The sequence below is a fragment of the Toxotes jaculatrix genome, chromosome 17, assembly GCF_017976425.1.
Source record: "Toxotes jaculatrix isolate fToxJac2 chromosome 17, fToxJac2.pri, whole genome shotgun sequence".
NCBI lineage: Eukaryota > Metazoa > Chordata > Actinopteri > Toxotidae > Toxotes > Toxotes jaculatrix.
Window position 1 is genome coordinate 15,853,562 of NC_054410.1, and position 15,216 is coordinate 15,868,777.

Consider the following 15,216-nt stretch of genomic DNA (forward strand, 5'->3'; position numbering starts at 1 on the left):
AGCTCTTTTCTATAGGTGAAGTACTTTCACAGACTCACCTCCACCTCCTTTATGTCTAACATGCACCAGCTGTTCAGATACTCATACAGCACTTCACCTGCAAGAATTCCCAACTCTCATGAAATGTAAACGTCTGTAAGCTTTATTCGAGTTCTCAGATATATCAGGAAATAAGTAAGAAATTAAATGGTTTAACGGTTTCTAAATAGGATTTCTCTCATCTCATGGTGGTGGTCTTGAACTCAACAGCCCCCCCAAGTTGATCTCTGGCACTTGTGCAAAACCCATTTAGTTGTTCCTTACCTCATACATCTCTAATTTCATCATTAGACATGTTTAATGGGTGGAAATCTGTGAGTTCTTCCATGTCTCATGTCTGCCCAGTCACATTTGTGTTGCTTCCTCATGGAAATCAAAGCATAATCATTTCAACCTGATAGGATTAAAGCCAAGTGGGTGAATATAAAAGACTGTGAAGTGGTTCACATGCTGGAAAAGTTAAGGTATCGTGGACTGTTTGTTTTTACACTCCCTCCTTTCTCTTCTTGTTGCCCTGACATGAACTGACATTCTGGATGGCTCAAAATATCTTGAGCTGTCAAAATAAATAAAGACTCAAACTTCAAAGCGTTCTCCTGAAGGCCTAATGTTGGGAAGAACAGGTTTTGTCACTCAGGATCAAATGAAATCTCTTTCGTCTCCTTAGAGGAATTTGGTAGGAAAAAAAGTAGATGCTGCATTAGACAGCAGCTGTAGATCTGACCTTAGGTTTTTCTTTGTACTAAGTGTGCAAAAAGGAGTTTTGGCTGTATACACAACATTCAGTTCACATACTGTAAGAGGTTAAAGATATCAGTCAAAGACAAAAATGACTGGAAAGTCAAAACAAACCCCACATTTTCAGTAGTTTTATTGAAAAAGGCCTCTTCTGTTTCAGAAATAAATAAGAAAATAAGGCTGTGTGGAATTCACAAAATGTGCAGTTAAAACATGAGAAAAGCAATTCTATGTCCAAAGTCCATAGTCTTGCAACCAAATCTAAACTGCATTGATAGAAAACAACAACTATATTCTGACTGAGAAATCATCAGTAAATATACAACACAAACATGCAATTCCACCTTTGGTAGCAAAAAACCAAACCAAAAAAAAAAAAAGATTGTTACAATAAGTCAGATTATCATTTGGTTTACAGGCCGTACAAAACATTGCAATTAACAAATCTTTGGGGATCAAATTAATCCTTTTTTTTTCCTTTTTTTTTTTTTACCAATGGAGTCTCTGAAACAGATTTGCATAGTGAAATTGGACGAAAACAACATGGGTAGTCTGAAAGTGTACAAAAACATACATCCTGTACTTCCTTTGTCGTACTTTCTGCTGGTTTTCACATGATTAGTGCATTACACATTGGAATCCGATAAACACTTGCAGTTATTTTACAAGCAGACACTTAAAGGGAAACACTTAGCAAGCACACAGGTTTGTAATGAACGAACATGTAGGTTTGTAGACATCTTGCTAAACTTTTTCATGTCAAAAAAAATATATATGTTCAAAGTAACCAGGGGTATCAAACCCATATAAGTACTAGTTTTGTTCTTAATATCACTTCATCCTCACATTAAGTGGTCAGAAGTCATTTCAATATTACACTTTCTGAGAACTCCTTATTGTAAGCTATGATGCTAGTGTGTCTGTATTGTCTCTTGGTAGTGATCTCTTTCCTCGCTGGTTTCGTGAGTAGCCGGGTGACTGTATTGTCTCAAACTCTCCGGCCGGCTCCTCAGGTATAGACACTACCTCAGGTTCAGTCGGGTAGCGGTTGGCTAGAAAAGTATTTGGGACGGCCAATCAAAAAAAAGGGTTTGCTTTCTACAACTTTTCACATGCACAATTTAAATTATATTGCACTATGGACTTCCAGAAAAATGCCCTGTGTCAAACTACTGCTTCCTAAAGTACCAAAAAAAAACAAAGCTAAATAAAAAACAGTTGTGATGACATTTACAATAAAATCCATCAAGCTATTGGATAATAAGATGTAGTAAAATAACCAGCTGATACTACAAAAGACACATGGAAATGGCAGGGGAGCAACATTTAGCACTGATTTGGCCAACGTACACAAAGAACATGATGATTAAAAGTACAAATGGAACATGCTTCAGTTTGGACCAGAGCTGTTTAAGCCACTTAAGGCGTCATAAACAGAGGTTATGCTGGTGGTAAGTAAGCAGAGGGTTATGAGGCACAAGCTCAATACAGATGTTAACATGATTTTTAGTAAAATGTCCTGGTTCATACAATCATTTACAAGGCAAAAAAAAAAAAATTAGTTTTATTTACACATATCACCTCTACATTAACATTGCTTTCAGTTATGAAATCCTCTTTGTTAGTAGTTGTTTTGGGTGGTATTTGTACATGCTCCATCCTTCGTAGAATTGCTCAGTCTCTTTTTTTTTTTTTTTATTTCCCAACGGTTTGTGGTTCAAGATGCAAACAGGCCAGCAGGTTGCCATCACTGCAGCTTGCAGCTGTGAGAGCTGTGAGATGATGTTAGTGCCAGTCCGTTCCGTTCTGTTTTTTTTTTGTTTTTGGCTTTTGTAATGTTTGTTTTAATGTTCAATAATTATGTCCATGGTGATTATCCTTACATGCCCCATAGCAAATGGGCAAACATGTCAGAAACAGGGCTTCAAAGTGTAAGCGGCACAGGTGACTTAGAGGGTTTACTATGCCAAACCTGAAAATAGTTCAAAGAGGGTGAGTTTTTTTTCTGTGGAACAAAGTTATTAGCATATTATTTGATTTAATGTAAGTCATCATAGACCACTATCTAGAATGCTTTACATGCCAGTTTTAAAATTGTACAGCAAATGTATGGAGGTATTGGAATATAGTAGCTCCTAACTGACTATTTGCTAAACCCCTCCTCCAAGCAGCAAGTGCCCAATCATACATTAGCAGCTGTGACCACTGTCACCCATTGAGCAAATCTCTTGCTAGATTTAATGACATTTAAGACCCTTTTAGTCTTATGTTTTCCCAAAAAAAGCAACCAGTTACAAATCAAGCGACTTTTTGAGCAGATTCAGCTCCTTTCCCAGGAGGACAGAGGGAGCTAATATTTCTCTGTGAATGTGCAGTTATGAGACTGTGGCTCTCTGGACTGACCACGTTCATTGGGCAACAACATGTCCACCAATCAGAAGCCTGACCGAATCATGAATGAGGTGTTTATAACATTACCAAGAATTTTGATGATAATTTTAAACTGCATTATGTGCCATACGAGAACAAAAAGCTTCAAGGGCATGGCAACTGTTACTAAGGGGGTGAGGATTAGCAGACAAAACTCTTGTGGAAGTAAGTTATAAAAGCTTTCTGTTCAATATCACCACTGTGGAACACTTTCATTCATATCTCCATACATTAACAAAGAAAGAGGTAGTGCACTGAGTTGCAAATGTCATTAGTCTGCATACACTTAGTCTTTTATCTAATGTAGTACCATGCAGGACCTAGACAGTACTGAATGTACCTGTGTATCCTTGTCCATTGTAAGGAATGCCAACACACTGAGAAGAGTCGCAATATCCAGGGGGTCCTGGTGGTCCCCTCACCCCAGGAGTACCCTGGCGACCTGGAGGGCCACGAGGCCCAGCGGAGCCAGTAGTACCTGGGGGTCCCATTCTCGACTCGCCTGGTGGCCCTGCAAGGGGGGGATAGAGTGGGTGAGTGGGGCCAGTTTGGAAAGGGAGTCTCTAGGGCACAGCACAGAAACCCACTGACATCACCTGTAAATCTTCAGTGGAAACGGTGGGGTAACACAGGGCTGCAGTACTGTAATTTAAAATTTTCAATGGCTCAATTAAAAAGCTGGACCCAAAAAAAAAAAAAAATAGAGTTTGGAACTGTGTGGAGTTACCCCCTGGCCCCGAGTGTCTAGACGGTAAAAAGTCAGGATGGAATTTTCCCCCTCTCTCTTTTTCTCTCCCTTAAGTGAGCCCATGTGTTGTCAATGAAGCCACCAAAGAAAGCTCATTGTACAACAATCCAATCCCCCAACCCCCCTACACACACACACACACACACACACACACACAGTGAGTCATCAGTGTGGACTTCCTCCCTCTGGTCCTCAGTTGTTTCTCACTTCATTCACAGAAACAGACATGTCACTGTTTGGTGTTGTGCAGTAGACATCAATAGAAGGTTCCCGTTTTTTGGGGAGTAGCTTCCCATGGGAAAGAAAATTTTCTGAAGTGGTCAGCTTTTAACAGATGACATATTAGATATCAATTGCAACTGAGGAAAAGCTATGACCTTTTTCAAACTGACAAATGGGTCTAATTACTTTTTTTTTGGACAATTGTTTCTAAAACTCCATCCTGACCTTCACTGAAGTCTGACTGGAGATCGTCTGAACTCAGAAAACAGACACAGAAATTCTCTCCTTAATGATGAATGCAAAAACCTTCCATTCACCATATAATATTTCAAACAGTGCACAGTGTTTGGAGAAGCTCAATATACACAAGACATAAATCCTCAAGAAAGGAAAGATTTGGGAATATGTTTGGGCTCTCTCCAAAGAATTTATGCGGTGCAGCTGCCCAAATGAAGGTGCCTGAGTCACATATACTGTAGGTAAATTTTAGCCTCTGGTTGGAATGTGTCATTTTAACTGGACTAACGGGAGTACGCTGTGTCCTAGAAGGGTCCACTGAAAAGGTGAAAAAGCTGTCACTGTGAGATTGTGCTGTAGTATAAAAGTAAAGTGGTTTAGTGAGAACAATGGGACACCAGCAAATTGTCTGCAGCAGCTGGAGAACAATGCTCAACACAAAATGTGATGGCTTGTGCTCCTGGCTCATTGTGATGGCTGATTAAACTAAAACAGGCTAAAAACAACAAAAAAACAAAGGCAAACTGTGTTACCTGGTGGCCCACTTGGGCCTCTTTGTCCTCTCATACCAGTTCCTGGAGATCCTCTCTCTCCCTTCTCTCCTGGCAAACCTATATAAACCAGACAAAAAAGGAAAAATTTTCACACCAACAGAGCAAATTTTCTGAAAAATTTACAATGAAATGAGTATAAATCTCAACAGCAGTTATGAAACTCAAGAGGAAAAATTCATAATTTAATAATATTTAGCTATGCTAACTTGAATCGAGTTAGTTCCACAAGGTAATGTAGTTATGTTATTATTCCATTCACGCTGGACCAACACTTAATTTTTTCATCGCTCACTATTTGCTTATTATTTCTCTGCTGCTCTGCACTATGAAACATTCAGAAAAAGAAGAGAGATAAGGTACCTCTTTCTCCTTGATTTCCAGGTAATCCTGGGTTTCCAGGGAAACCAGTTCGACCTGGTTGCCCAGGCTCTCCGCGGGTTCCCTGGTTGCCGGGGGGACCAGGAGGCCCGGGTGGTCCTGGACTGTTGCTACGTTGCTGAGAGGGAATCTGGTTGAGCATCATATCAATTCTGCTCATTTGACCTGTAAAAGAAGAATGAAATCAGTTGGATCTGGATGAGATGTGGACATTGATGACAAAAAAATTCCCTTAGGATTAACAAAAGTTTTGCTTACTGTTCACAAGCTGTTCACAAACTTGTCTGGCAATGGAGCGCATCATGTTCTGGGATGCAAAGTCTCCCTGGAAAACACAGAGATTTTCATGAAGAGAAGGCACTGCTTTTCTGAGTGATGATGGATGATGACAGGTGTATGAGTCATTCAGTAAAAACAATACATACCCTCTCTCCTTTCTCTCCTTTAAGGCCAACAGGTCCCTGATAACAAAAAGAACGATGTTAGACCAAGCAATGACAGTATCCTTCACCTTTTCCTTCCCTGAACTCTGTCATGTGACCATCGGTTTGTCTCTTGTTATTTGATACATACTGGGTTTCCTGTGTCTCCTGGTTTCCCTGGTTTCCCAGTAATTCCTGGTACACCTGGATTTCCAGGGCTTCCCTGAGAAAAAAAGAAAAAACATGCAGAAAGTGTAGTGTTTATTTGAAATTACTGCACAGTAAACATAATTGCATCGTTTAACTTCTGCTCCCTATTAATGGTTGCATAACAAGCTTTAAGTTAGGATCTATGCTTTGACATCTGTAGGGGAGGAGGGGAGAGTTGGGGGGTGTGGCACAAGCTGCCAAGAGCACTAAAGAGGAGATGGAAACACACACACACACACACCAGGCACTGCTAATGGCTCTTAGAGCTCTCAGGATGGTATAGTGCCTGTGAATTATATACTGGCATGTTGCCTGTTGGCATGATGGCTGGTTTAAGTAGAGTCAGACCTCCACCAAACCACAGAAGAAGAAAATGGGATGCATGCACCATCCTCGTAACAGTGGAGGGGCCTAAAGACTAGAGTCTGCTATTTTATGTGCTGTTCCAGCAGAGTGCAACTGTGGAGCCAAAGGGGTAATTGTTGTAGATATATCAGGAGGTAAAGCACGCTCCAAGGAATATTTATTTGGCCCTTTTCTGCACAACACAAAGACACACACGCACACACACTCACCATGGGCCCTGGTGGACCTCTGGGTCCAGATGGTCCCTCCTTTCCTGGTGGCCCCTATGTAGAAACAACATACAATCACACATGGGTTACAACACACTGGGGACCCTGTTCATGCAATACATCAGTGTCATGACTTTATATTGGTTTCAGCCTCGAGTCTGTCATTTCAAATTACATTTATAAGTATTATTCTGGCTGACGCAAGTGAGAACATGCAGTGTAACGACAGTAATTGTGCATATGCCGAGCTAAGTGGGTGATCACATGCAAAACATGTGCTTAAGTAAGTGCTGGATGCATTTGTAGGCATTTGTATGCAGTGTGTACACTGAGCAGGCCTGGAGGTAGATCTTACCCGCGCTCCACTTGGTCCAACGGGGCCCAGAGGACCACGTTGCCCGGGAGGACCCTGGGAAAAAGGCAGACACACTTAATCAAATGCTAATGATCAGAAACAACATATTTATACAGCTCCCTAATGCCTCCGTTTCCTAGTTATTTAGCCAAACATAATACATTACGCTATAATTCAAACCTGGAACAATCTCTCCCTTGTCAATTGACACATCATGTCTACTCGAATTGTGACAGTTCTGATATAATAAGTTCTATTGTTTTAAAGTAAGCAACACTATGCTGCCAATAAGCTCTGAAGATCACAGAATGGGACTTTCTCCCATGTCTGAATTTGTTTTTTTCAGAGGCCAGAATATCCAGTGGTGGTGCTCTCTCCAGTTGAATGATGGGAGTTGGCTGGGTGACCTCAGCTGGATGAATGAACAGCTGCTCGGCCAAAAGATGGCTATGTAATGCCAGCCCACTCAAAAATGCACTTACACCAAAAAGTTCCAATGTTACATAAAATGGGTTTGGACCTGAACAGAGCAGTGATATCAATAAATATCTGAAGAAGCTAAAAGTAAAAAGTCTTCACTGATCTTGGAGCTTTCATCCAAGAAGTCCCCCCCAAAGGACACCTACTGTAAGTCAAAGATGCTCAGACTTCCTTACCAAGTAACAGCCAGTCTTCAGTTACAAGGCTGGAGAAGAACATGTTCCATTCCCTATTTCCCCTTCAGTAACATGAGTCTACACTTCATAATAATTTAACTGCATCACTGTCCTTCTACTGGTTGTCAATCAACAGGCCGATTTGAGAGTGTGGGTCTCCCTGAGGATGGCATGGTAAACCTCCCACTCTGAGTGTGGTTTCAATCTCACCATGTGGACTGAATCCAGGCTCCAGTAGCTGCGCTACTTTCTATGGATAGTCTCCTGTTTCCTGTTCATAAACCACAAAATGAGAGGGGAGTACTTACTTGCAAACCAGGCAGGCCCGAGTCTCCAGGATCTCCCTTTGGTCCCGGGCGACCCTGAAAGCGGAGGAGGAGGAAAAGATGGGTTTGGAAGACGCTTTAGTCTTTGTTTTATCCTTTTTCAGCCTGTTATTGTGATTGATTTCATGTTTTGATAAGAACATCTGCAGGTAAGAAAACAGAGAAGCAGCATAGCTGCCTGGCTAGAAGTAGAGGGGAGTGTAATGTGTTTTGACTGCAGCTGTAAATCCCACTCACTGGTGGATCTGCAACAGAGATGTCTCTACTGCTGTACAACTAAGAGCGCTGATCATAGGTGACAGTGTCTGTCATACTCATTAAAATCTACCTGACACATTTTCTTCTCTTTGTTTTGTGTTCCTGATATAATATATAAATGAGTAGTAGTGTAGGTAAACTTACAGGTTCTCCAGGTAGAGACAGTCCATTAGGGCCTTGTGGACCCGGTGGTCCCATCGGGCCTATTAGTCCTGGCTCACCGCGTGGACCCATGGCACCCTACAGCATTACCCAGACATAAAACAAAGCATGGCCTCTCTCTTAGAAAAGAACCACTGAGACAACCTGGATCAGACTTTTTTACTGTGCAGATACAGAAAATGAGGGACTGGAAATAGGCTCCCTTCAAATCAAGTTGGAGAAAAATATATGGTGTTATCTGAATCGATAACCAGATTCAGATGTGTGCGGTTTCTGATAACAGTCTGCATGCTTAGAATGTAAAGTTTAACTCACAGCGCTGCCGGGTTCTCCTCTATCTCCTCGTGGTCCCTTAGAACCTGGGCTGCCCTGGGAAGGCAAAGAGCCAGAAACACTGAGTGAGTGTAACATCAGGAGCAGATTCCAGAAGCCCTAAAACCCCAAGCCCTACGAAAATCCTTGCTGGGGCTTAGTGAGGTTACCAAGCACACATATTCCAGACTCCTCCTCAAGACATTTTTTACAGTTGTTCTATCAACAGGCATTTATCTTTTGACACTTCTTCCTAAGTCCGTATTTCTTTGCATGCCACTGGTCTCATCCTCTACTGCTCTTTCCTAAGGAAAAGAAAATACCACTCCTGATTCGAAGGACATCCTCAGTCTACTGATACTCTAAGTGTAAAGCAGGCAAACGTCAAGTAGGTCTTTATAACGCTGACTTTCTCTGTGGATTCGCAGAGGAAAGAGGAGACAGGCACAGGAAGAGGAGGTGATGACAGACAAGAAGGCATGATACAGTAGAGGGATGTGCCTGGACAGTGTCTTTACCGAAGGTCCAGGGGGCCCTTGAGGACCGATACTGTCTTGTGTGCATGTGCACGAGTGGGGGAGGGCTGGGCACTTGGCTTCATCTCTCTGAAAAGGAAGACAGAAGATGCCGACGTTAGAAAAGAGAAAGAAGGAGTAGTGTTAAGAGTCCCTTTCACACCCATTAATAAATGAGAACATGTCTAGGCAATCTACAGAACACAGGAGGTAAAACTTGATGTAAAATCCTTGATGTAGCTGCAGCTTTGACTTTATGATGGAACAGTGGTTTGTGCTGAAGTCACTGGCAGCGGGGGGGCTTTCAAACCAAATACTCAGGGACAGCTGGAAACCTTGTCCAGATTTTTGGAAATCAGTCGCTGACATAATGAGTTATATAACACTGCAATGACTGATGTGATCTATTAATATCTGATGCAAATTACAGACGAATTACTTATAATTGGATAAATGTGCCTGCGTCCGGTATTTAACATAGTGTATCCAAATAAATATGATTTACTGTCTGCTCTGTGACTTAATGGAGCACTTGTTTTCATGTAATTGGGAGGTCATGCTGGCAACAGTCCGATTAGCACAATTACACAGGATACAAGGTTCTATTCAGTTGAGGCACTTTCTTTTCAGACAGCAATCTAGTTATCGGCAATGCATTTCGACTAATGACCATTTGCCAGTTTAAAGACAACTTAGACTGCAAACCTTCGAGACCTCTAACAGCTAAGAACAAGATAAATGGTTCAGTTTCACTAAGAACTGGCAAAATATTCCAGTAGTACACCTGTGAAAGACCTTTTGACTTGTGTACTAAATAATTCTGCAGTGACACTTGTTCTTACTGTGGCCGGCAGCTCGCAGCATCTGTCTCGGCTGATCCAGCTCAAGCTGCAGATAATATCGAACATCTGGAGCTGGAACTACACAAGAAGACAAAGGGGGAAAACACGGAGGGGTGTTAAAAATGGCTCCCATTCACAATGAAAATGCACATTGTTGAAAACAGACTACAATGAGCCCCTCAGAGAAACAGAGAGATGGACGGCTTCATCCTTCCAGCAGTCACTGGGAGCAGTTAAAACTTAATTGTGCATTTACGCACAAGAGGTTTTGGATATTCATTTTCTGGAAAGTTGTGAGATGCTCATCCAAACGTGTTTTTTGCGTTTGAGTTCTTTTTTCGCTTACTGTTGCAGACTGCCTCTTTCCACCTCCAGACTTGACCAGTTTGCCAAGCACTTCATAGCCGTCCAGTGTGATGTTGTTGGCCTCCTTGATGGGCTTCTCTGCCACCTCTTGGCAGTCAACGTTGAGCTTGACTTTCTCTGGAGAGATGCTGATGTGGAGCTGCAGGAGAGAGAGAGAGAGAGAGAGAGAGAGAGAGAGAGAGAGAGAGAGAGAGAGAGAGAGAGAGAGAGGGCAGCATTAACGAAACATTCTTGTCTTCTCAATACTTCACAACCGCCAACTTTGTTGCAACACAAATACTTGGCAAGTACTACTAAGAACACTGGATCTTTTGAAAAGCTGGGTTTTGGCCTTCATTTCTATTTGGAAGTGGCATGATTGCCCTTTACAAGAGCAGGGAATTTTTTTTTAAGAAAGTGCAACCATAAGGCTAGAAGCAACCTCACTGAACCTATTTAAGCCATGTATCTGAAGCTTATAAAGATGCTGATAATGTATTCCACATAATTGCAAAATTTTAGGGAATTGTTTAGTCTTTGCAGAACCATGTTAATTATAGATTCTGATCTTACCCCAGAGTGGTTACTTATTTGGCAAACAACTGCTGTTTGATCCCTCTACAGATGAGTGGACCATAAAAAAATGGAAATATACAACAGTTGGCATTTCAGTGTAGCATTAAAGCTGTAGTCAGGGATTGTACAACAACACAGAGTGACAAAGTGCCAGATTCTGAAGTTTCCTGTCCAGAGAACCCGGCTCCACATCTTGAAACGATATCATTTGCGGTGTGCCATCAAAAGTCCTACACTTTCCATACTTTCCCTTCACAGTTGCAAATTTTCCCCTTCTCAACAGCCAGACAAGCTTTCTTTATGTCAGGAAAAGCGAGCTACCATTTCTTTCTACAAAGCCATACCAACCACAGACTAGGCCATAGTTCTTGGCGACCAATCACAAAATTACAGTTGGCTTCCTTGGCAACAGAACAAACTATCTGGTGGACCGCAAAGAGAGAGGGGTGTCGTTTATCCCAGGGTCCTGGCATGGATATATTGTATCATGATGCTCTTGAGGGCTTACCAAAACAACTTTGGATGATATACTGGGATGACAAATAATGAGCATGTATATATTACCTCACTGACCAATAAGTAAACACAATAAAAACACTCAGTCATTGGAAAATAAGACTTTCTAGTGACCAGTGCTCCCTCCGACGATGGTACTTGCTGTTCAAGTGATCCGATCCCTCTGCAGCGAAGTGTTGACAGATGAACAATTTTCATTCATCAGTTGTTAACACAGAGGGTTTCACTATGCTTCGCTGTGTCAACACTCCATGTACAGTACATAGGGTAAGATTTCAGACTGACACTGTCCCTGCTCCAGTTCACTTGAAATATTTCCATGATTTCTTTCAGATTCGGTTTTATTGTTCTTGGCTATGTCACGACTGCTTGTCCATTTTCATAATCTTGCACCTTGAAAGCCTCAATCCTTTCATTTTCATGCAAGATGAGCAGGTGTGAGTCCTCTGTGAAAGAAAAATGCAACTGAGAATGTCTTAGCTTTTGTTGAGAATAAAAAAAGAAATAAATGTTCAGTGTGGAATCTCCATTCAGTGTTTTGATACAAACAGTGCTAAGACTGATAAAAAAAATCCCCATTTGGCCGGATCACTTGTTTTATCAATCTAAATGGGAAGCTCTCGTGTCAGATCAAACACATATGGACAGACAAGACAGTGTCTGTTTATTTGATTAGTGAAGTTAATCTGTAATTTCCTGTATTTCTACAGAGGTTTTTAGGGTCAGTAGGTCTACTTGTCCAGGTCACACTACGAAGACTTCTTTGTGTCTAAAAGCAAGCTGTCACAAATGGAGAGCACAAAGAGGGCAGTCAGCGGACATCTTGGCAAACTATTCCTTAGGCCAACAAGAACATGAGAGCCAGCATCCAGATACCCCCCATCTTTATTAGTATATTGGCACAACCTTCCCAGCTGAGTTCCTGCAAGGAAAGTTTGAAAGACTGAGTACAAGACTTCTCAAAGAACAGTAAGGGTTGTGTATTTTTGGAGCAAACTACAGCGCACTAATCACCGACTACATCGCTTTACATTCTCAAAACTTCTGCTCATGTAACTCTGAACGCATGACGAGTCACTATGACTTATGGAAAATGTCCTCTTCACTTCGGTTAACAGGAAGGTTCCTACTATGAACTCCCACCCTTCCAGAGTGGGAGGGGATTCCCCAGTGGGATAGTGAGTGGCTAGCATCTGCTTAAGTCATCTTTGAGAGCTTTCCCACATGTTTTTTTCTAGTGGCAGACCACGACCTCCCCAGCCTGAGTTACTCTTTATTAACTAGCCTGAGGAGAGAAGCCAAATCGGCAAGCTGACTCAGTAGTGTCTAGCACTGCTTTAGAAATTGTTAATGAAACTCCTCATCTTAAAGTGACTAATTAACTTCTAGCAAGCATCAGACAAACTTTAAAATGAATGTTTGTGTAAAAAAAAAAAAAATCTGTATATTAGTCAATTGAGGTGACTGACAGTAAAAGTGATTTTGAAGTAATTTTTTTGAGGAAAGGTTACAGAATTTCACTTGGTCCATCTTCTCAATTGTGCATATTTTCTGGTTTTTGTTGTCTTCTGTGGTAATACACTAAATATTGTTGGGTTTTGGACTGTTGGTCAAACATGTGAAGATGTTACCATGGCTTCTGGGAAAACGTATTGAGCATTTTATGTATTTTTTTTTCTATTTGACCACATTTTCAAGACTGAAGAATTAATCAGTTAATTGAGAAAATAAACTGCAGATTAGTCAATAATGAACATAATCCTTAGCTTAAACTCTACTTGGTTGACCTCAAACTTAACGCTCAGCATGTGTTTTTATGGCACTTTGTTTTTCTTTACACGTACACAACAAGCCCAACTGCCATTTGTGACAAACCTAATCACTGCTCACTCTGTTTTCAGCACACACACACACACACACTGAGGTCACTCTGTAATAGCCATGGACAAAGTGTTGGGAAACCTCTGACAACATGTCAACACACACCACCATGGTGGCACTTATTCAGCAGACCAGCAAATAAGCAGCTAGGTAGACCGCTGCAGACTTGCCAGCTCATGGAACAGCAGCTACGGAGCCACAAACTAGCCACCCAGTGTACATTCAGACTACAGTCTCCACCATGGCCACAGACTTGAGAGAGCACACACACACACACTTTCACACAAACACACAAAGATCAGGCTGCTGTCCAACTAGACCAGCAGTGATGTCATTTAAATTCAGTCCCAACATTTTCCAGGGTCTCATTCATTCATGAAGTTACCCTGCAATTAGTTGTGTAGATGTTAAATGGTCAAACTGAAAAGCCATTTACAGCACGCTCTGATCTAAGGGCCAATATATCGCTCTCATCAGAGCCTCAGTTCAAAAAACTGTAATTTGTAAAATCAGGAAGTGGGAGAACTTTGATGTTGGATAAGACCCTGCTACATTGAAAAGGGTCATTCATTTTGATTACTTTGGAAATGGGGGGGAGAAAGGAAAGGAACCTGTGTACTAAATAAGGGACATACTGTCCTTGGGAACAAACTGAAATGCAACTGGACGTGACTTGGAGAACATTGGAAACAGTAATTTTTCCTCCAGTGATGTCTCTAGCATCTTAAGTCGATCCAGGTTGGTTTGAAAATATACAGCCCCTCATTGTTTACTCTGTGCATCCTACTGCGGTGGAACATAACAGAGGATGTTTTATATCCACTGCTGCTTTGAGGCATGAGATGTCTCTCTTTACCTCTTGCTGTGGCCCCAAGAGAATCCATACCATACAAATGCTGTTATCACAGTTGTAAGCTCGGCATGCTGGCTTAATATAGTGGTTAAACCACTGAAGAGAAACAAAGGGTTTGCAAAACAATAAAACTGCTGTGTGTGGTTGTTTTAAGTGAGATGAGAGGTTTAGACAGATTGTTTGAGGAGTAGCTTGATAATTAATCTTTTAATAAGCGCTCCCATAAGGGAGTTCAATCCTTATTCCTTGCATGAAGGGCAGGGTGGATGATGGCACACATCAGTTTCAGAGTCAAGAAAACATTTCATTGAGACACTTGGAAACATCTGGATTCAACCTTTTAATCCACTGCTTGCAATAATGTGTCTCCTTTCCTCCACTACTATGAAAGTGTCCTTAATGCATCCTTACAGTCTTATATACTTACTATACTTCCTTAGAGCTTGAGCAACAAGTTAAAAGGGGCACTCCACCAGTTTTATATTTTACACTGTAAGATGTTCACCAGACAGGGAAATTCAAACACAAGATGCTACTGAGCTGGATTATGGGAAATGTAGGATCCAGTACTTCTGGAGATTGACCGATACTAGGGACTAAAAGTTAGGATATGTTGACCTTGGTTGCATTGATTTTGGAAATTCTTCTTTATACTGTGTCTCTCATCTCTCTGTAAGTGAAATACTAAATCACTGGAAAGCTTGTTATAGAAATACCATCAATCCTTCATATTTAGTGAAAAATACGCAGACTTTAGGATGTGTTCTTGAACTGCTTTGCGCTATTTTCGAAAAACCCAGTTCAAGCTGAACTCAAATAAAAACCAACGCAATTAAGAGCAGACTGGTTAGGAATTCACTTAACAACTACCAGGACAGTCTCCAGTCTTGATGTGGTCAGACCTCCTTGGTTAACTGTAACAGTTTGCACATTACACTGGGTCACCAAGGTATCACAATTTCCCTCCAGCCTCTCCTTAAACTTATTTATAGCGTCCACAAGCCATTTATCACATTAACTGCCCATGGTCTAAAAAAATATACAAAGTTTAATGTTAAATCGTAAA

General features: G+C 41.3%; 1 protein-coding gene across 4 annotated transcripts in view; it reads right to left on the reverse strand.

Annotated features, from left to right (window-relative positions):
• Positions 1–893: 893 nt before the first annotated feature.
• The window catches only part of col12a1a (collagen, type XII, alpha 1a), a 55,943-nt gene continuing 41,620 nt past the window's right edge, over positions 894–15,216 (reverse strand). For 3 of the 4 annotated variants that reach the window (XM_041060135.1, XM_041060133.1, XM_041060131.1), the window contains 15 exons: positions 10,326–10,484; positions 9,980–10,057; positions 9,141–9,227; positions 8,626–8,679; positions 8,293–8,388; positions 7,873–7,926; positions 6,909–6,962; positions 6,554–6,607; positions 5,920–5,991; positions 5,772–5,807; positions 5,605–5,671; positions 5,329–5,511; positions 4,948–5,025; positions 3,548–3,718; positions 894–1,829 (listed from right to left, as the gene is read on the reverse strand). In XM_041060135.1, the coding sequence (XP_040916069.1) occupies positions 1,681–1,829; positions 3,548–3,718; positions 4,948–5,025; positions 5,329–5,511; positions 5,605–5,671; positions 5,772–5,807; positions 5,920–5,991; positions 6,554–6,607; positions 6,909–6,962; positions 7,873–7,926; positions 8,293–8,388; positions 8,626–8,679; positions 9,141–9,227; positions 9,980–10,057; positions 10,326–10,484 (1,392 nt within the window). In that variant the 3' untranslated portion in view covers positions 894–1,680. Of the gene's footprint in view, positions 1,830–2,541; positions 2,750–3,547; positions 3,719–4,947; positions 5,026–5,328; positions 5,512–5,604; positions 5,672–5,771; positions 5,808–5,919; positions 5,992–6,553; positions 6,608–6,908; positions 6,963–7,872; positions 7,927–8,292; positions 8,389–8,625; positions 8,680–9,140; positions 9,228–9,979; positions 10,058–10,325; positions 10,485–15,216 lie in introns of those variants that run through there. The other variant, XM_041060134.1, reaches the window with a different exon arrangement.